At 45.6% G+C, this 20649-nt stretch overlaps 1 protein-coding gene across 2 annotated transcripts in view; it reads right to left on the reverse strand.

Moving 5' to 3' along the window:
• Positions 1 to 20649, reverse strand: part of stac (SH3 and cysteine rich domain) — a 106780-nt gene that overhangs the window by 40683 nt on the left and 45448 nt on the right. For both annotated transcript variants that reach the window (XM_034195662.1, XM_034195663.1), the window contains 3 exons: positions 4619 to 4700; positions 4325 to 4431; positions 1122 to 1203 (listed from right to left, as the gene is read on the reverse strand). In XM_034195662.1, coding sequence (XP_034051553.1) covers positions 1122 to 1203; positions 4325 to 4431; positions 4619 to 4700 — 271 coding nt within the window. The remainder of the gene's footprint in view (positions 1 to 1121; positions 1204 to 4324; positions 4432 to 4618; positions 4701 to 20649) is intronic.

A 20649-nucleotide genomic window follows, 5' to 3' on the forward strand; every position in this document is an offset into this window, starting at 1 on the left:
GCATTGGCACCACAGTTTTGTCTTTGGAGGCTTTTTTTCTCAACAATACCCCCACATGGGGATGCTGATCAATCCACGTGGGGTCAGTGGTTTTCTTTGGTTTACATCATGTGTTTTTCCACCAATGATAAAGGGGAAGACGTTTCTCCCACACCCCACCCAGAGGTGACAAAAGAGGAAGACGTCCTCGTCAAATGACTCTACAGGGTTAAACAAAGGAATTATATGAAAAAAAAATCAACCAAGTCCAGTTGTCATGTAGGGGGGAGCTACCTACAGACACCAAAACTGTTGTTTGTAGTAGGCTGTAAATACACTTATTTCTGCTCTAAAGTTGGACATTTTAACATGGGCTTCAACAGGAACCTGCTCCTTTTTGAAGCCAGCATCAAATGGCAGTCAAGGAAATGCAACTTTTTCTTCTTCCTGTTGTGCCTCATTAAGGACAAATCCCACTATGAATCTGTCCCGGATCTGTTGTGGTGATACTGAATATCTGGGGGCAACTGAAAGACAAATAACAACAATTACAGTCCAACTAGTTTATTTCACGTCATGTACAAAACATGCTCATGACTAATTTAACAAATAAATCCAACCATAGTTTGTGCTCACATTTTTTGCCCTTTAAATAATAAAGCGGAGTTGGACACACCCCAAATACACATGCGCTACACGCCACAGGTGATGTAGTATAGCTTGTCAAGATAGGGCCCTAGGTGTCATTTCAATGCAACCTGAATTTTTAACTCTTGGATATTCCAGAGCTCAGTGACCTCTTGTCTTCAGGCTTCCTCTGCTCTCTATATTTTCCATTTCACTGTGCTCCACTCAGCTGAATTATAAAAACAGCTATGAACTGCTAATAAAAAAATAAGAACAGTTGTACGGATGGATAATACATAAGCAGGGTGTCCCAAGAAAGAGTTAAGAAGCACTCTGGCCTCAAAGTAAAACAACTCAGTCGCAAATTGTGATTACCTTAATTTGATGGCTCATCAAAAGAAAATTTGATGGCACAATTGCCTCAGACTATCTTGTGGGAAGAGGACTATCATTTTTCTCATTTCGCTACCTGGTTGCATTCCCGATGTACAAAATGTACTGCAACAGATACTCACCATCATCACTGTGCTTTCGCGACAGTTGCTGCCTACTGCTGTGAGCGGACACTTCTTCTGGAACCTTATCCAAGTCACTGGTCTGCAAGATAGAAAGAGACTGACTATAAGAGAAAAAACAATAATTACTGTGAAGCTTAACCTCTTTTGGAGAGCACAGGACGCGTTTCTCAGTGTGCATTTGGAAACTATTATCATAAACCCCTGTTGAGATCACGTTGTCTGTGTTGAGCCTCTCAACCATTCGCTTAATGCTGACTAACAGCTGGACCGGACGGCACGGTTCAGCCCCCAACAGCTTTCCCTTGTCATCTTAAGGAGGCATGAATCCAGATGGCAGACACGCTTCACTTTACGTTAAAGGTGTTAAGCTGTGAAAAACACAGACGTAGAAAAGCTCAAGACAATCAGTCCAGTCCATCTTCAGCGCTGTACCGCAATCATTTGGGCTGACATCTTCCTTCATCGCTGCGTGGATCAGACTGCCTTTATTGGTAGTGTTTACTGTTCTGCAGTGACATATCTATGAAGCCATCAGCTATGCATGTTGCAGACAAAATACTGCACAGTAAACTTAATATCTAAACTGAGCTGTGACAATACGCTAAACCTTTCATGGTCGGTTTTTACTGTGTCCAGACGTTTGACTGGTAGTGTGTATAAATAAATAAATAAATAAATATTTAAAATAGTATAAATAAAAAATAAAAGAAACCGCTGATCCTCATATTGACTTTGACAGTCGCCGGACACTTTATTAGGTACACCTGCTCACTCGCTTGTTAACGCAAATAGTTAATCAGCCAATCATACTGCTGCAACTCAATGCAGTTAGGCATCTAGACGTAGTGAAGACGACTTGCTAAGTTCAAACCCATCAGAATAGGGGAAGAAAGAGGATTTAAATGACTTTGAACGTGATACAGTTGCTGGATGAATTAATTTATTCAGCACACACAGACTCAAAATAGCAAAGAAAACTCATAAATAAAACAATTTAACAATGTACCCATGTGCCCGAAAGGGTGTAGGCAGAAGCAAAAGCTTATAAACGCCCACCACTTTAACCAAAAAAATAAAAATGTATACATATGTATATAAAGACATACATATATACTCATGATATTAAATACAAAATATAAATTAATGACTGAACTAAAATTTCAAAACATTTTGGTGCCAGATGGGTTGGTCGTTCACGTAAACCATCTCTAAGATTTACAAAGAATGGTCAGAAAAAGAGAAGATATCCAGTGAGCGGAAGATGTGTGGATGAAAATGCCTTGTTGATGTCAGAGGTCATAGGAGAATGGACATGATGCTGTCATGTCAGTATGGATCAACATCTCTGCGGACTGTTTCCAACACCTTGTTGAATCTGTTCCACAAAGAAATATGGCAGTTACGAAGGCAAAAGGGGGTCCAACCCAGCACTAGCAAGGTGTACCTAATAAAGTGGCCCATGAGTGTATTTCATTGCACACAGTATTAACCAAGGTTGGGTAGGATTACTCTGAAATGTAATCCAAAAGTAATCAGATTACAAGTAATCCAAATGTATGTACATACATACATGTAATCCACATGTATTCTTTCAAAGTAATCCTACCCAACCTTGGTATTAACGCAAGCTATTTCATGTTTTGTGTCTTCAACTTAATTTCATTTGTTATTATACATCCATTCCTACATTTAAGGCCTGCAACACATTAAAAAAGTGGGACAATTTATTCTAAATATAAGGAATAAATCATCATGAAGTGGTAAAAGAAAGAACGTGAAATTTCAGCTGCAGTTCCCTACACTCTTTATGATTCAATCTCTCTACATCATACATCATCACATTTCATTTAACATCTCCTAAAAGACTGTTATGAGTTCATACATTTTTCTGAAAATTCAGTAAGGTGTATCTTCTATTATACATTCCATATTTGAGGTGGAACTTTACTAGTGTTTACTAAGGTACAGATAAATCCATCCATTTTCTTCCGCTTTATCCGGAGTCGGGTCGCGGGGGCAGCAGCTCAAGCAAAGCTACCCAGACCTCCCGATCCACACACATCTCCCCCAGCTCCTCCGGGGGAACCCCAAGGCGTTCCCAAGCCAGCCGAGAGATGTAGTCCTTCCAGCGTGTCCTGGGTCTTCCCCGAGGCCTCCTCCCAGTGGGACGTGCCCGGAACACCTCTCCAGCGAGGCGTCCAGGGGGCATCCGGAAAAGATGCCCGAGCCACCTCAACTGACTCCTTTCGACGTGGAGGAGCAGCGGCTCGACTCTGAGCTCCTCCTGAGTGACCGAGCTCCTCACCCTATCTCTAAGGGAGCGCCCAGCCACCCTGCGGACCTGGTGCTTTAACGGAGCACCTCAGTGGCTCCGCAAGGGAGCAGAGCCACTGAGGTGCCTGATCTTGAGAACCAGGGATGGTAGGCTGAAAAGCTTTTTTATCCCATTATGTGATTGTCAAGTTGGATCCACATATTCATGTAATGACTGCTTGGGGTCTGGGTTTTGTCAAAATAAGATAAGAATAAGATTAACATTATTTATCCCAAAGGAAATGGTTTTGCCAGAGTACCGAAACAGTGACAGTAAACAGTGAACAATGTTTTTTGTTTTTAAGACATCTGCATAAGATGTTCGACAATATTGCACAAAACTGAGTAAAATAACTCTGTTCATTATGTATTTATCCTGCAGAGGGGGAAGGAATTATGCAGTCTGATCGCCACAGGCAGGAAAGACCTCCTGTGGTGTTATGTGGTGCATTTCGGTGGACCCAGTCTATGGTTGAAGGTGCTCTAACAGGACGTCAGTGTGACATGCAGGGGGTGGGAGGTGCTGTCCCACATGCTGAGCAGTTTCCTCAACATCCTCCTCTCTGACACCTCCACTACAGATGAGTTTCTCTTCATTTACATGAATTATTTTACAATATGAACAATTTCTGTATGTGCACTGATAACGTGATTGTGATCTTGCCCATATATTGTACAAATACTTTGTGGGAACTCATTCCATGGCTTTCTAGAGCAACATTTAAAGTGCATACTTCTTGAAAGGCACTAGATTTGGATCGCTATCCAGATCAAAACCACAATGCCCTTGGTGACTGTTAATCCTCACAGATGCCATACAATTTAATGGGTTTATCCTAAAAACACAAGCTTTTATATACTGAATTTTTATATATTTTGGTCCTTACTGAGTTTTTGTGCGGAGAATCTGAGCCACTGGCCCTCTTCGCCTTTTGTGCCAGCGACGTCCCGAACCTCAAGGCCTCGTACACGGGGTCCACCTTATTGCCGCAAGCTTTAGAAATGAATAATAGGATGAACAAGAGAAGCTGATCACAACATGTTCTTGGATTTTAGATCAGTCAGATGGTCATTTTAACCGCTTTACAAACTTAAAGCAGCAATGATTAGTCGATCAACAGAAACTTAATCAAAAACATGTACGATAATCAAGTAGCTGCCAGGAGATTTAAACTGCTCACCGATGGGCATGACTTCTTTGATGCAGCCGTACTGTTCCTGGATCAGTAACGGAGAGCTGTAGTACCGGCGAAAACCTTTTGGCTGGAGAGAGACAGAGAGAGAGAGAGAAATCAATAAAAAAAATTGCTTGAGTGGACTATACAGCATCACTGTTTAATCAGATAGCAAGAATCAGAAGAATTATCACATGATCCATCCTGTGCCAGATTCCATGAATGCCTAGAAAAAAGGAAAAAAAAAAAATTGGAACTACAGCCAAATGTAGATGACTTGCTGCTGTGTGTGTGGATGTGCACAGCTCACACACAGCTGCACGGTGGAATTATCAATGTGCGCTACAACGTTCAGTGATTCAGAATGTGCCAACATTCAGAAAGACTGTAATCAATGCGTGAAAACATGCGCAACCTTAATAACCACCACTGTGAAAAATACACCCATTCATACAAAATATTTATAGTATCTCCCATTTATTATGATCATGCTTAAATTTTGAGAACAGCTTAAAGCAAGGAAAGATGATAATGATTATTATTATTATATGGTATGGGATTTTGCCAACTTCTGATTGGCCCATTCGCCACTTTCTGAGCTGTACCACATGCTGAGTTGACCGCTGGTGGAGCCGAGTAGACCGTGCGTGCGAAAGGGGTACACCTTGCCTGCAGCGTAGCGCTAGCTAATCGAGCGATGCCTTCTATCGATAACAACCAATCAACGCCTACTTTGGCTGTCAGTTTGTTGACAAGACAGCAGAAGACAGGTTTGCGTCTGTTAGTGACGCTGACTTAAAACGAATTTTACACGAAAGAGATGCAAAGAACACCCGCAGAAATACACAGTCAGCAGCCAACCTGTTTCACAAGTATGTCACTGAAAAGAGACATGCGCCCAACTTTGAAACTTATGACAGATGGATGCTTGACGGAGTACTCGGTCGATTTTACGCGGAAGCTAGACAGGTGAATGGCGAACTTTATAAGAAAACAAGCCTGATGACTCTTGGTCACAGACTTAACAGGCGTCTCCAGTCGATCGATGGGATGTCAGTTGGTGCAGTGTGACAGTAATAATAAAGAGCTGAAACTTGAGATTGATTTTTCAGTTTTAGTATGTTTGACAAACTCCCAATTTTCTTGTTTACCATATAATAAAGCAGTTATAGACTTTTGATGAGGTGTACCCGTGATTATGCGGACCTGGTCAGGATGGGGTTCACCGAGTACACCTCATCAAAAGTCTATAATTGTATAATATTGTTGTTGTTAATACACTATCAGAATTTTATTTAAAATTCGGAATTTTTTTCAGTTTTTAAAAAATGTCATAAAAGACAAATAAACAAAATGTAAACAAGAAAAAAAATAACATTTCAAACATTAATAATTTTGTTATTGCCCCATACAGAGTCCCATACAAATTAACAAGCAGTTTGGTTAAAAAAAAAAAAATGTCAAACTCAGTTTTTCCCAACTGTACATATTCCATTTTACATATCAACTTTAATTCCATAAACATACTTTTATAACAATAACAATTTAGAAATTGATTTATTTCAGTTTTTATCACAATGTCAGCTTATCAATTTACTCGTACATACACCAAGATGAATGCCTTTTGAAACGGCCTAGAAGATTCCAGAAGTTAACTGTTTTGGGGTTTATGTATTCACTTCAGCCAAAACCACATTTAATCAGTGCTGCATTGATTTATAATGCAAACTCACTGGCATCAGCTTGTAGTAAGTCAGTAAAGCGCAGCGCCACCAAATGAATTGGAGGCTAAGGTAAGTTGCTAACTGTATAACCAGTCATCTTAAGATAGCTTCTTTACTTTTAGTGAGGTCAACATGCACATTTACCTCTGTATGGATCCTCTCTATGCTACCAGACAATTCTAAGGATGTTTTAACCTGTTCAATGGCAATAAGAAGCGGTTTACTCTGACAGCTTTTAGTTGCCCCATACAAAGACACTATGTTGCCAGTTAGCCAGTGACAGTGTTTGCGTTCTAAATCAATATCGCATCACTTAAACTTGTTTTTGTTCTGACTTAAGAAATGAACCCCAAAACATCTAAAAACAGAGCCAAAGTTTAAAAAAATGTCAGTTTCCCTTTAAGCAGTTATACCACACAGACATCTGACATCCTGACATGCGTGAGTGGACAAAATTGTGATGACTCTGAGCTGCTGCTCTGTCATGTGCCAATTCTGACAAACTCACAGTCTTATTGGCAGATCCTGCTCTCTTCTCCAAAGCTTATCAAACATCCATCTCTACCTGCACGTGTTCTGGTCAATCAATAGTTTTTCCATCAGTATGGATCCTTAATTTATCCGTTTCATAAACAAATCAAAACATAAAGCAAAATAGATATTCTCTGTGAACCTCATTGCCATCTCACAGTGTGATGATTAATGCAAGCTGTCCTTATGAAATATGTATTTTCATTTTTTGCATTTTTTCCGTCCACTTTCTCAGAGAGCTTAGATAAACATTCACACAGTGGTCAGTTTGTAATGGACGATATGTATTTTTTCGCACGATGAATGTTATTTCATTAAATGCTATACTGCTACTACATGTCTATAATACTGAATTATTCTGGTTATGTTCCAGGTTTTCATATAAAAGACCATCTGAATCTGTTTTGTTTTTGTTTTTTTAATTTTTGGTCAGTACTGATAATGACACAGCTGAGATAAGTGAACCTTGACTTCTTCAGGTACGTCTCAGTAACTGAAACACTGTTGTCAAGAGCCGATCTGATTAATTTGGATGCACATACAAGACGTCGCCCACCATCGCTGTCAGGGAATCTGACTTCATGTTAGACACCCGCAATCACAGGGATAGTCTGCTTTTAATTTGAACAATAAACGTTGTGAAAACTGACTGTTGCTATGCATAACTGCTTATACATATAGTCAAAAGTGTTGTGTGTTGGGGGGGTTTGGCTGGACATTTTGGTGTTCTTTTCTTTTCTTTGCTCTCCAGGTGGTATGCAAACTGATTTATTGTCTGTGGAGAAGGTGCTGGCAGAAGAGTCCTTCACCCTCATCAACGTGATGTGCAGCACCTGTGGATGGTGCTCACGTGCAACTTTAAAGACTTTCAGTTGAAGCAGATAATGAGATGGCGTTCTGCATTTAAGCCATGTGTGATTCAAGCAGAATTGCCGGGAACTCGACCTTGTGATGTTCATTTGTGAGACGCTGAGGACCGCGCCTGGGTTTGACACATCGTGCCTGTGAAGGAGGATGGGTGAGGGACACATGCTGTCAGCACACATCAGAGGTGAATTGATTGTCTGAATAATTGTTAACAGTAACTTGGTATTTTGTTATGCAGTATATGTGAACATTGATGAGAATTGTGCAGCTCGCTTCTTACGGCCGTGGCATGCGGACTGATGATCCTCCACCTGTTGTGAGAAGCTGCTCATTTATATAAAGCTTAAATTCAGACCTGAATGTGTTGCTGATAGTGTGTGCCTTTGAAGGATATTAGTTGTAGCTGCTGACTTACCTCACCTTTTCTATCCTTCGCAGAGTCGGTTTGTCGTGTCCACCTGGGGGTGTTTGGCGGTGAACGTGGGTCCAGAAGCGCCGGGCTTCGATCCTTTTGGGCGCTGGAGAGCGTGCCGTACTTCACTCCGCCAGACTGACGCAGTTTACTTTTGTACACTTTGTATTGCACAGAAGGGGGAAAAATAAAATTGTTTTGTTTTTGGAACCGCTTTCTGGTTGTTTTGGCGCTGGGTTCCGTCAGACGCAGGTCCGCTCCTCAACCCGCGTTGACACATAACAAAAAGAACATAGCCCAAGCCCAAATCCACTTTTACCGGCCACTTTATTAGGTATACCTTGCTAGTACCAGGTTGGACTTTATGTCTTCAGAACTGCCTTCATTCTTGATGGCATAGATTCAACAAGGTGTTGGAAACAGTCCTCAGAGATGTTGGTCCTTATTGACATGATAGCATCACACAGTCGCTCATTCACCCAGTCTGCCCATTCTCTGCCCTCTGACATCAACAAGGCATTTTCATCCACACAACTGCTGCTCACTGGATATCTTCTCTTTTTCGGCCCATTCTCTGTAAACCCAAGAGATGGTTGTGCATGACAGTCCCAGTAGATCAGCAGTTTCTGAAATACTCAGACCAACCTGTCTGGCACCAACAACCATGCCGCATTAAAAGTCATGTAAGTCCTCTTTCTTCCCCATTCTGATGCTTGATTTGAACTTCAGCAACTCGTCTTTACTATGTCTAGACGCCTAAATGCATTGAGTTGCAGCAATGTGATTGGCTGATTAAATATTGGTGTTACCAAGCAATTGCACAGGCGTACCTAATAGTATATTTGCATGCTGAGAAACCAACATTTCTCAACATTGCACCCAGTGAGTAAAATTCACACATCCTTGAGAAATGTTGGTTTCTCAGAATGCAAAACATGGAGAATCATGCCCTACTTTTTTCTGGGTCAGGCTCAAAACTTCTCAATCACCTCTCTTGTGTGTATATGTATGTATGTGTGTGTTGTATAAAGGAGGTAAATGTGCATACTGACCTCACTAAAAGTGAAAAAACTACACATCTGTTGTTGTGGAATTTTTGAGTTGAGACCGTTGAGCAAGGACCACCAGGATTCAGTCATACAATGCAGAGAGAAATTTATTTACAGTTTAAGCAGAAAACTGTCAGATTCTGTAGAGACTTTCAAGTTCAGATTTAAGATGCACTTATTCTCCCTTTCGTATGGCTAGCATACTGGCATAGTATGTTACTATGGTTTTTACCCTTTTAAATTAATTTTATTAGTAAACAGAGCATGCCGCGGCCTCAACTTTATCTAAAGTCTGGGTCTTTTAGTGAAGCTTATGCTGCGTTTGCACATAATGACGACAAGTCACGTATGCCATGAAGTATACATTCTTAGCCGCTGATCACGAACGTGATAATTCAGGGCAGAGGCATCAGGTCTCCTCAGGAACTGCTGCAACCTGTTACCACACATTACGATTAATGGCACGTGATGCTGGCAAATTATCAGGAACCATTATGCACAGTCAAGAATAATGTTCTGCGCTGTTGCGCGCTATTGCGCATAACATCGTTCTGTCATGTTGTGAATGAGGCAAATTTTCTCCACACACACATCCATATTCATCTTATGATCAGATGCTGAACAATTCAGATCGCTCCAGTTTGCTCCTCAAAATCTAGATTAATCCACAGCAGAAGAACTCTGTGATTGCATGCTTAGTTGGGCTCTGTGCCATGGAGTGGCGCATCCTGCCTATGTGTAATATGTGTAAACGCAGCATTAGGGCTAGTGGCCGGCAGTCACCTTAGCATTTCTTTTGTTTTTCTTGCTGCTTAATGCTGACAAATTATACTGCATTTGTTGTCTTTCTGATGCCTGATTTTGTTTTTTTTTCTCTCGGTTTGAGGTGCCACTCCATCCAGAGATGGGAGTGGTGTCTTCTTCTGCAAGCCTCCCATCCTGTGCACTGGCAAAATTTCCTGTACATTCATTTTGTAAATTGTTTTGTTAATTGTGGTCTGCTTGAGGTTTCTTCCTCAAATCATCAGAGGGAGTTTTTCCTTACCACTGACACCTGTGTACTTGCTCTGGGGGTTGGTAAGGTTAGACCTTACTTGTGTGAAGCACCTTGAGGCAACTTTGTTGTGATTTGGCGCTATATAAATGAAAAAATTAAAACAGGTACACCTGGAGGAGACCCCAACTGATACCACATGCAAACATACCCACAGAGCCTTCTGCATCACACACTCCGAGAGCCGCGTTAAGGACCCTTGCTATAATAAAAACAAATCCATATTACAAACATGGATTTTGGCTAGTCTGGGCTATGATCAAATGTTTAGTTGTGAACTTGGAGAAACACAATGTGTTCTATCAGCGTAGGCAAGCAGGCAAGGGATGACCCTGGCCCAGCACACTGTGTCTGCAGACATGGAAAAACAGCAATTTTTCACCTACACCTGTGAACAAACCTGTGACTGATTGCTTTAGGTGTTTCCTGTTGAAATGCTCAGGAATAATGACAGCCAGAAACATAGAAACATCTGCATAATAAGTAATCACTAACTGTCAGAATGCTCGTAGCACGGGCCGGGGTGGAGGATTAGCAGTTGGCTTCGCTCAAAATGTAAATGAGCCCACCCACCACTTTAACCACACTTTAGATCTTGTTCTGACATATGGCATAGAAATTGAAGACTTAACAGTATTCCCTGAAAACCCCTTTTTGTCTGATCATTTCTTAATAACATTTACATTTACTTTAATGAACTACCCAGCAGTGGGGAATAAGTTTCATTAGAGTAGAAGTCTTTCTGAAAGCGCTGTAACTAGGTTTAAGGATATGATTCCTTCTTTGTTATGTTCTTCAATGCCATATACCAACACAGTGCAGAGTAGCTACCTAAACTCATGAGTGAGATAGATTATCTCGTCAATAGCTTTACATCCTCATTGAGCACAACTTTGGATGCTGTAGCTCCTCTGAAAAAGAGAGCCTTAAATCAGAAGTGCCTGACTCCGTGGTATAACCCACAATCTCGCAGCTTAAAGCAGATAACCCGTAAGTTGGAGAGGAAATGGCGTCTCACTAATTTAGAAGATCTGTTGGGAAAGTGTAGGAACACGGACCCACAACAGGGGGCGCAAATGAACGGACAATGGAGTAAGCCAAAATAACAACGCTTTACTGTTGTGAATGTGCACAACGAATACAACCAATTACAGAAATGGACAACAGTCAATTCACAAAAGTGTCGTGTGGGCAGGCTCGAAGATAGGAGACGCCTCTCCAAGGTAAGACCGGAACCACACGGCTTCCTCCGCCACAGGTCCCCGGGAATACTGGAGCCGCCAAGTCCCGAACTCCCAGGTGGCCACTGCCTCCGCGTGTCAAACCTGGTACTGCTGGCGAGGAACAAAGAACAGTTAGATGGGGGCGCGTTTGCACCCAGAACTCCGAACGGCAGGAAAGGTACCTCCACCTCTCGTTGGAACAGTAATCCAATAAACTAGCTCAGTCAAACAATATGTACTCTGTTTGCTTCGATATGTTACCTCTCCGGTAGAAACGATATCTCGGCGATGAGGTGGAGATGCCGTCCTGCTGATATACCCCACTGATGATTGCCGTCAGCTGTCTCAGGTGATGGGTGACAGCTGTTACCGAGGCTGCTCCTGTGGGGCGGCGGCGCCCTCTGGTGCCTGGAGCCCGCACTTCAGGCAGGGCTCCCTCTGGTGGTGGTGGGCCAGCAGTACCTCCTCTTCAGCGGCCCACACAACAGGACCCCCCCCCTCAACGGGCGCCTCCTGGCGCCCGACCGGGCTTGTCCGGGTGACGACGGTAGAAGTCGGCCAGGAGGGCCGGGTCCAGGATGAAGCTCTTCTTCACCCAGGAGCGTTCTTCGGGACCATACCCCTCCCAGTCCACCAGATATTGAAAGCCCCTGCCCATCCGTCGGACGTCCAACAACCGGCGCACTGTCCAAGCCGGCTCGCCATCGATGATCCGGGCAGGAGGTGGTGCCGGACCGGGTGTACAGAGGGGCGAGGTGTGATGGGGCTTGAGCTTCGACACATGAAATACTGGATGGATCCGCAGTGAGGCTGGAAGCTGAAGCCTCACTGCGGCGGGATTGATGACCTTGAGGATTTTAAACGGTCCTATGTACCTGTCCTGTAGTTTTGGGGAGGCCACTTGTAGCGGGATGTCCTTTGTGGACAACCACACTTCCTGCCCGGGGCGATACGCAGGGGCCGGGGTCCGCCGCCGGTCTGCATGGGTCTTCGCCCTCATCCGGGCCTTCAACAAAGCAGAACGGGCGGCACGCCACACCCGACGGCACTTCCGCAGGTGGGCCTGGACCGAGGGCACACCGACCTCTCCCTCAACCACCGGGAACAACGGGGGCTGATACCCCAAACACACCTCAAAGGGGGAGAGGCCGGTGGCTGATGACACTTGACTGTTGTGGGCGTACTCGATCCAGGCCAGATGAGTACTCCAGGCCGCCGGGTGCGCGGCTGTCACACAACGCAGTGTTTGCTCCATCTCTTGATTGGCCCGCTCTGCTTGCCCGTTGGTCTGGGGGTGATACCCGGACGAGAGACTGACCGTGGCCCCCAGTTCCCGGCAAAAGCTCCTCCAGACATGCGAGGAGAACTGGGGACCGCGATCGGAGACGATGTCTGATGGTATCCCATGCAGGCGGACGACATGGTGGACCAGGAGGTCCGCTGTCTCCTGGGCCGTTGGGAACTTCGGGAGGGCCACGAAGTGGGCCGCCTTGGAGAATTGGTCCACTATCGTGAGGATCACGGTGTTTCCCTGGGACGGCGGGAGGCCCGTGACAAAATCCAGGCCGATGTGGGACCAGGGGCGATGAGGCACGGGCAGCGGCTGTAGCAGTCCCGGAGCCTTGCGATGGTCGGCCTTGCCCCTGGCGCAGGTGGTACAGGCCTGGATATAGTCCCGGACATCGGCCTCCAGGGACGCCCACCAGAAGCGCTGCCGGACAACTGCCACGGTTCTTCGCACCCCTGGATGACAGGAGAGCTTAGAGCCGTGACAGAAGTCCAGGACTGCAGCCCTTGCCTCTGGTGGGACATAAAGTCTGTTCTTTGGTCCAGTCCCGGGGTCCAGGCTTCGTGCCAGGGCCTCCCGGACAGTTCTCTCTACGTCCCAGGTGAGGGTGGCCACGATAGTGGACTCCGGGATGATGGGTTCCGGTGGATCCGACAACTCCGCTTTGACCTCGTCTTCGTGTACCCGGGACAAGGCATCCGATTTCTGGTTCTTGGTCCCGGGCCGGTAGGTGATGCGGAAGTCAAAACGGCCGAAGAACAGTGACCAGCGGGCTTGCCTGGGATTCAGCCGCTTGGCGGTCCTGATATATTCCAGGTTCCGGTGGTCAGTGAAAACCGTGAATGGCACGGACGTTCCCTCCAACAGGTGTCTCCACTCTTCAAGAGCCTCTTTCACCGCAAGGAGTTCTCGGTTGCCGACGTCATAGTTCCGTTCAGCCGGGGTCAACCTGCGGGAAAAATAGGCACACGGATGAAGGACCTTATCGGTCTTCCCACTCTGGGACAGCACAGCTCCTATCCCTGAGTCCGAGGCGTCCACTTCAACCACTAACTGGCGACTAGGATCGGGCTGCACCAGAACGGGAGCAGACGAGAAGCGCCGTTTCAACTCCTTGAACGCGGCCTCGCAACGATCCGACCAGGTGAAGGGGACTTTTGGTGAGGTCAGGGCTGTCAGGGGGCTAACAACCTGACTGTAGCCCTTAATGAACCTCCTGTAGAAATTCGGAAAGCCGAGTAACTGTTGCAGCTTCCTACGGCTTGTGGGTTGGGGCCAGTCTCTCACCGCTGCAACCTTGGCCGGATCAGGAGTGATGGAGTTGGGGGAGATGATGAACCCCAGGAAGGACAAAGAGGTGCGGTGAAACTCACACTTCTCGCCCTTAACAAACAGCCGGTTCTCCAATAACCGCTGCAGGACCTGACGTACATGTCGGACATGGGTCTCAGGATCCGGAGAAAAGATGAGTATGTCGTCTAAATATACGAAGACGAATCGGTGCAGGAAGTCCCACAAGACACCATTAACCAATGCTTGGAACGTCGCGGGAGCATTTGTAAGACCGAACGGCATGACCAGGTACTCAAAATGACCTAACGGGGTGTTAAATGCCGTCTTCCACTCGTCTCCCTTCCGGATCCGAACCAGGTGATACGCATTCCTAAGATCAAGCTTGGTGAATATCTTGGCTCCATGCAGGGGCGTGTACACCGAATCCAACAAGGGTAAGGGGTATCGGTTACGAACCGTGATTTCGTTCAGCCCCCTGTAATCGATGCATGGACGTAATCCGCCATCCTTTTTCCCCACAAAAAAGAAACCCGCACCCATCGGGGAGGTGGAATTCCGGATCAACCCGGCAGCCAGAGAGTCCCGGATGTAGGTCTCCATTGATTCGCGTTCAGGTCGTGAGAGGTTGTACAGCCTGCTGGACGGGAACTCAACGCCTGGAACCAAATCAATGGCACAATCATACGGGCGGTGCGGGGGAAGGTTGAGTGCCAGATCCTTGCTGAACACCTCCGCAAGGTCATGGTACTGCACCGGCACCGTCCCTAGATTGGGCGGGGCTCTGACCTCCTCCCTGGCCTGGGAACCGGGAGGAACCGAGGAACCTAAACATACCCGATGGCAGGTCTCGCTCCACTGAACCACTACCCCGGACGGCCAATCGATCCGGGGATTGTGTTTCAACATCCAGGGAAAACCTAAAATCACACGGGAGGTGGCCGGAGTCACAAAAAACTCGATCTCCTCCCGGTGATTCCCCGACACCACCAGAGTTACTGGTGGTGTCTTGTGAGTGATTGGAGGGAGTAGGGAGCCATCTAGCGCCCGTACCTGCACAGGCGAGGTAAGCGCCACCAGAGGGAACCCTATCTCCCTGGCCCATTTGCTGTCAAGCAAATTCCCTTCTGAGCCCGTGTCCACCAGTGCTGGGGCCTTCAAGGTTAAATCCTCATAAAGGATTGTAACTGGGAGTCGTGTGGCGATGTGGGTGTGTCCCACGTGAACGTCTCGGCCCCCCCCAGCCCAGTGTCTAGGGGCGGGCGTTGGTGTTTAACCGCTCGGGGCAGTCTCTTACCTGATGCTCAATCGAGCCACAAACAAAACACGCTCCGCGGGCCAGCCTCCTTTGTGTGACCGGTGCCCTAAATGTTGCCCTACTCGTGTCCATAGCTTCGTCAGCAGGGGGAGCTGTGATCGCACGGAGCGCAGGGGCCGTGGAGCGTGGGGAGGGCGGAACGCGGTCGGAACCGGAAGGGAGAGGGACGACGCGTGCCTGGCCACGCCCTTCGTCTCGTTCCCGACAGCGCTCATTTAACCGATTGTCTAATCGTATGACAAGATCGATAAGCCCATCTAAATCCCGCGGTTCGTCCTTAGCCACCAGGTGCTCCTTGAGGACCAACGACAGTCCATTTACGAAGGCGGCGCGGAGGGCAGTGCTATTCCAGCCGGACCTCGCAGCCGCGATGCGGAAGTCGACTGCATAGGCAGCTGCGCTCCGGCGCCCCTGTCTCATTGACAGCAGCACGGCTGAAGCGGTCTCTCCTCTATTAGGGTGATCGAACACCGTTCTGAGCTCCCTCACAAACCCATCATATGTCAGACGGAGCCGTGAACTTTGCTCCCAGAGCGCTGTAGCCCAAGCGCGTGCCTCACCACGAAGCAGATTTATCACATAAGCTACTTTGCTAGCGTCGGTCGCGTACATGACGGGACGCTGTGCGAAGACGAGCGAACACTGCATAAGGAAATCCGCGCACGTCTCCACACAGCCTCCGTACGGCTCTGGGGGGCTTATGTATGCTTCAGGGGAAGGTGGGAGGGGTCGTTGGACAACCAGTGGAACGTCGCTGTCACGCACAGGGTCTACGGGAGGGAGAGCCGCAGCGGCGCCCGGAGGGCGCGCTTCCACCTGCGCGGCGAGAGCCTCCACCCTGCGGTTCAGGAGGGCGTTCTGCTCGGCCATCAAGTCCAACCGAGTCGTGAAAGTGGTGAGGATCCGCTGCAACTCACCGATTACCCCTCCTGCGGACGCCTGTGCGCCTTGTTCTTCCATTGGCCGTTCAACAGCCGGTTGACGCCCCTCGGGATCCATGACGATTGGCCGAGATATCCTGTTGGGAAAGTGTAGGAACACGGACCCACAACAGGGGGCGCAAATGAACGGACAATGGAGTAAGCCAAAATAACAACGCTTTACTGTTGTGAATGTGCACAACGAATACAACCAATTACAGAAATGGACAACAGTCAATTCACAAAAGTGTCGTGTGGGCAGGCTCGAAGATAGGAGACGCCTCTCCAAGGTAAGACCGGAACCACACGGCTTCCTCCGCCACAGGTCCCCGGGAATACTGGAGCCGCCAAGTCCCGAACTCCCAGGTGGCCACTGCCTCCGCGTGTCGGACCTGGTACTAATGGCGAGGAACAAAGAACAGTTAGATGGGGGCGCGTTTGCACCCAGAACTCCGAACGGCAGGAAAGGTACCTCCACCTCTCGTTGGAACAGTAATCCAATAAACTAGCTCAGTCAAACAATATGTACTCTGTTTGCTTCGATATGTTACCTCTCCGGTAGAAACGATATCTCGGCGATGAGGTGGAGATGCCGTCCTGCTGATATACCCCACTGATGATTGCCGTCAGCTGTCTCAGGTGATGGGTGACAGCTGTTACCGAGGCTGCTCCTGTGGGGCGGCGGCGCCCTCTGGTGCCTGGAGCCCGCACTTCAGGCAGGGCTCCCTCTGGTGGTGGTGGGCCAGCAGTACCTCCTCTTCAGCGGCCCACACAACAAGATCTTCACTTAGCCTGGAAAAAGAGTCTGTTGCTCTATAAAAAAGCCCTCCATAAAGCTAGGACATCTTACTATTCATCACTAATTGAAGAAAATAAGAACAACCCCAGGTTTCTTTTCAGCACTGTAGCCAGGCTGACAAAGAGTCAGAGCTCTATTGAGCCGAGTATTCCTTTAACTTTAACTAGTAATGACTTTATGACTTTATTTGCAAATAAAATTTTAACTATTAGAGAAAAAAATTATTCATAACCATCCCAAAGACATATCTTTATGTTCGGCTGCTTTCAGTAATGCTGGTATTTGGTTAGACTCTTTCTCTCCGATTGTTCTGTCTGAGTTACTTTCATTAGTCACTTCCTCCAAACTATCAACATGTCTATTAGACCCCATTCCTACCAGGCTGCTCAAGGAAGCCCTACCATTAATTAATGCTTCGATCTTAAATATGATCAATCTATCTTTATTAGTTGGCTATGTACCACAGGCTTTTAAGGTGGCAGTAATTAAACCATTACTTAAATTATTGAAAGGGTAGTTGTAAAACAGCTAACTGATCATCTGCAGAGGAATGGTCCATTTGAAGAGTTTCAGTCAGGGTTTAGAATTCATCATAGTACAGAAACAGCATTAGTGAAGGTTACAAATGATCTTCTTATGGCCTCAGACAGTGGACTCATCTCTGTGCTCGTCCTGTTAGACCTCAGTGCTGCTTTTGATACTGTTGACCATAAAATTTTATTACAGAGATTAGAGCATGCCGTAGGTATTAAAGGCACTGCGCTGCGGTGTTTGAATCATATTTATCTAATATACTACAATTTGTTCATGTAAATGGGGAGTCTTCTTCACGGACTAAGGTTATTTATGGAGTTCCACAAGGTTCTGTGTTAGGACCGATTTTATTCACTTTATACATGCTTCCCTTAGGCAGTATTATTAGAAAGCATTGCTTAAATTTTCATTGTTACGCAGATGATACCCAGCTTTATCTATCCATGAAGCCAGAGGACACACACCAATTAGTTAAACTGCAGGAATGTCTTTCAGACATAAAGACATGGATGACTTCTAATTTCCTGCTTTTAAATTCAGATAAAACTGAAGTTATTGTACTTGGCCCCACAAATCTTAGAAACATGGTGTCTAACCAGATCCTTACTCTGGATGGCATTACCCTGACCTCCAGTAATACTGTGAGAAATCTTGGAGTCATTTTTGATCAGGATATGTCATTCAATGCGCATATTAAGCAAATATGTAGGACTGCTTTTTTGCATTTGCGCAATATCTCTAAAATTAGAAAGGTCTTGTCTCAGAGTGATGCTGAAAAACTAATTCATGCATTTATTTCCTCTAGGCTGGACTATTGTAATTCATTATTATCAGGTTGTCCTAAAAGTTCCCTGAAAAGCCTTCAGTTCATTCAAAATGCTGCAGCTAGAGTACTGACAGGGACTAGAAGGAGAGAGTATATTTCATCCATATTGGCCTCTCTTCATTGGCTTCCTGTTAATTCTAGAATATAATTTAAAATTCTTCTTCTTACTTATAAGGTTTTGAATCATCAGGTCCCATCTTATCTTAGGGATCTGCATGGGTGCATGGGGGTACATGGGTGCCCATGGGTGCATGTATGTGGGTTAAAATTGTTATATTATCAAATCTCATTGAATCTAGTGTGTGTATTGGTGTATGCAAGGGTATTTGTGTATAGAAGTAATGTATTTATGTAAATATATGTTGATATGTATAATGCAAGGTGTGTGTTTATATAGGTATGTATGATCTCAAATCTTTTTATTTATTCTTGTCTGCACAGCCGAAAATAATACATGTGAAAGGGGGTAGAAAATATAAGTTTTACTTCATCCTACTCCCTTTGAGTAATGTACGGACTCTAAAAGATGAATGTGCGCAATAGATAAATGTTTTTAACTTGCTCAAATAAATAATAAAGTGAAGTGAAGACCTCATAGTACCATATCACCCCAACAGAGCGCTTCACTCTCAGACTGCAGGCTTACTTGTAGTTCCTAGGGTTTGTAAGAGTAGAATGGGAGGCAGAGCCTTCAGCTTTCAGGCTCCTCTCCTGTGGAACCAGCTCCCAATTCAGATCAGGGAGACAGACACCCTCTCGACTTTTAAGATTAGACTTAAAACTTTCCTTTTTGCTAAAACTTATAGTTAGGGCTGGATCAGGTGACCCTGAACCATCCCTTAGTTATGCTGCTATAGACCTAGACTGCTGGGGGTTCCCATGATGCACTGAGTGTTTCTTTCTCTTTTTGCTCTGTATGCACCACTCTGCATTTAATCATTAGTGATTGATCTCTGCTCCCCTCCACAGCATGTCTTTTTCCTGGTTCTCTCCCCTCAGCCCCAACCAGTCCCAGCAGAAGACTGCCCCTCCCTGAGCCTGGTTCTGCTGGAGGTTTCTTCCTGTTAAAAGGGAGTTTTTCCTTCCCACTGTTGCCAAGTGCTTGCTCATAGGGGGTCGTTTTGACCGTTGGGGTTTTTCTGTAATTATTGTATGGCTTTTGCCTTACAATATAAAGCGCCTTGGGGCAACTGTTTGTTGTGATTTGGCACTATATAAATAAGATTGATTTGATTTGATTTGACAAGTGGAGCGATATTTGATTATATATATTTAATTGCTCCTGTTTGCACATGGTATGGTGTCATGTCGTCATGGCTTAGACTTCCTCCAGTATCAGCCAAATCTGGATGCCACTTCATATGTCAGAGAGTATTTACTGTATTTTTTAACAGTTTATTTCTTGAAGTGATATGCCTGATCCTAAAATAAAATAATAATAATTCAGCCATCCATTATCTGTACCTGCTTCATCCTGCTGCAGGTCACCAGGGAGCTGTAGCTGAACAGAGGCCTCATCCGCTCATTAATTTATGTAAGAAGGGATCACTGAGTCAACCCAATCTGGTGGGCAGGGATGTGCTTTTCCATCTGTGCAAAGCTGATCGAGCTATTGTGATGTTTCAAGCGCCAGTGGAAGGGGTTGGTAATCTAATTCCAGACTTTTAGCCTTTAGGTAATGAAATACAGACCAAGAAAATTGACTGATAGAACTTCTATAATATTGTTTGAAGCATACATGTCCAATATCTAAGCTTTTCAAGATGCATTTTGAGGAAATGTTATTAAATTTTGAGCACCAGAGAGCACCAGCACCAGCAGTATGGTAGCGACAAGATGTATATCTGAAGAAGTGGGGAACTGATCAGCAGAGACAAGAGTCTGCGATCCATGATACAGATTTATATTCTCAATATTATTATTACGTTTTTGCACCATGGGGGCCTTATACGACTGGATCAATCAGAGAACGGTGCTGTTGGTTAGAAATTAATGCTGCACATTTATTTGAAAGTTTCTTGTGTGATGCAACTATTGAAACACAGTGCCTTAGTGGTTAGAACTGTTGCCTCAAAGCAAGAAGGTCGTGGGTTTGATTCCCACCTGGAATCTGGTCACAAGGCCAGTGCCCTGGGTTTTAGCCTTCTGGTTAGAGAGTCCACCTCCCATGCCAGGGATCGTGAGTTGGGGTCCTAAGGGGAG

The sequence above is a fragment of the Thalassophryne amazonica genome, chromosome 19 (assembly GCF_902500255.1).
Source record: "Thalassophryne amazonica chromosome 19, fThaAma1.1, whole genome shotgun sequence".
Lineage (NCBI taxonomy): Eukaryota > Metazoa > Chordata > Actinopteri > Batrachoidiformes > Batrachoididae > Thalassophryne > Thalassophryne amazonica.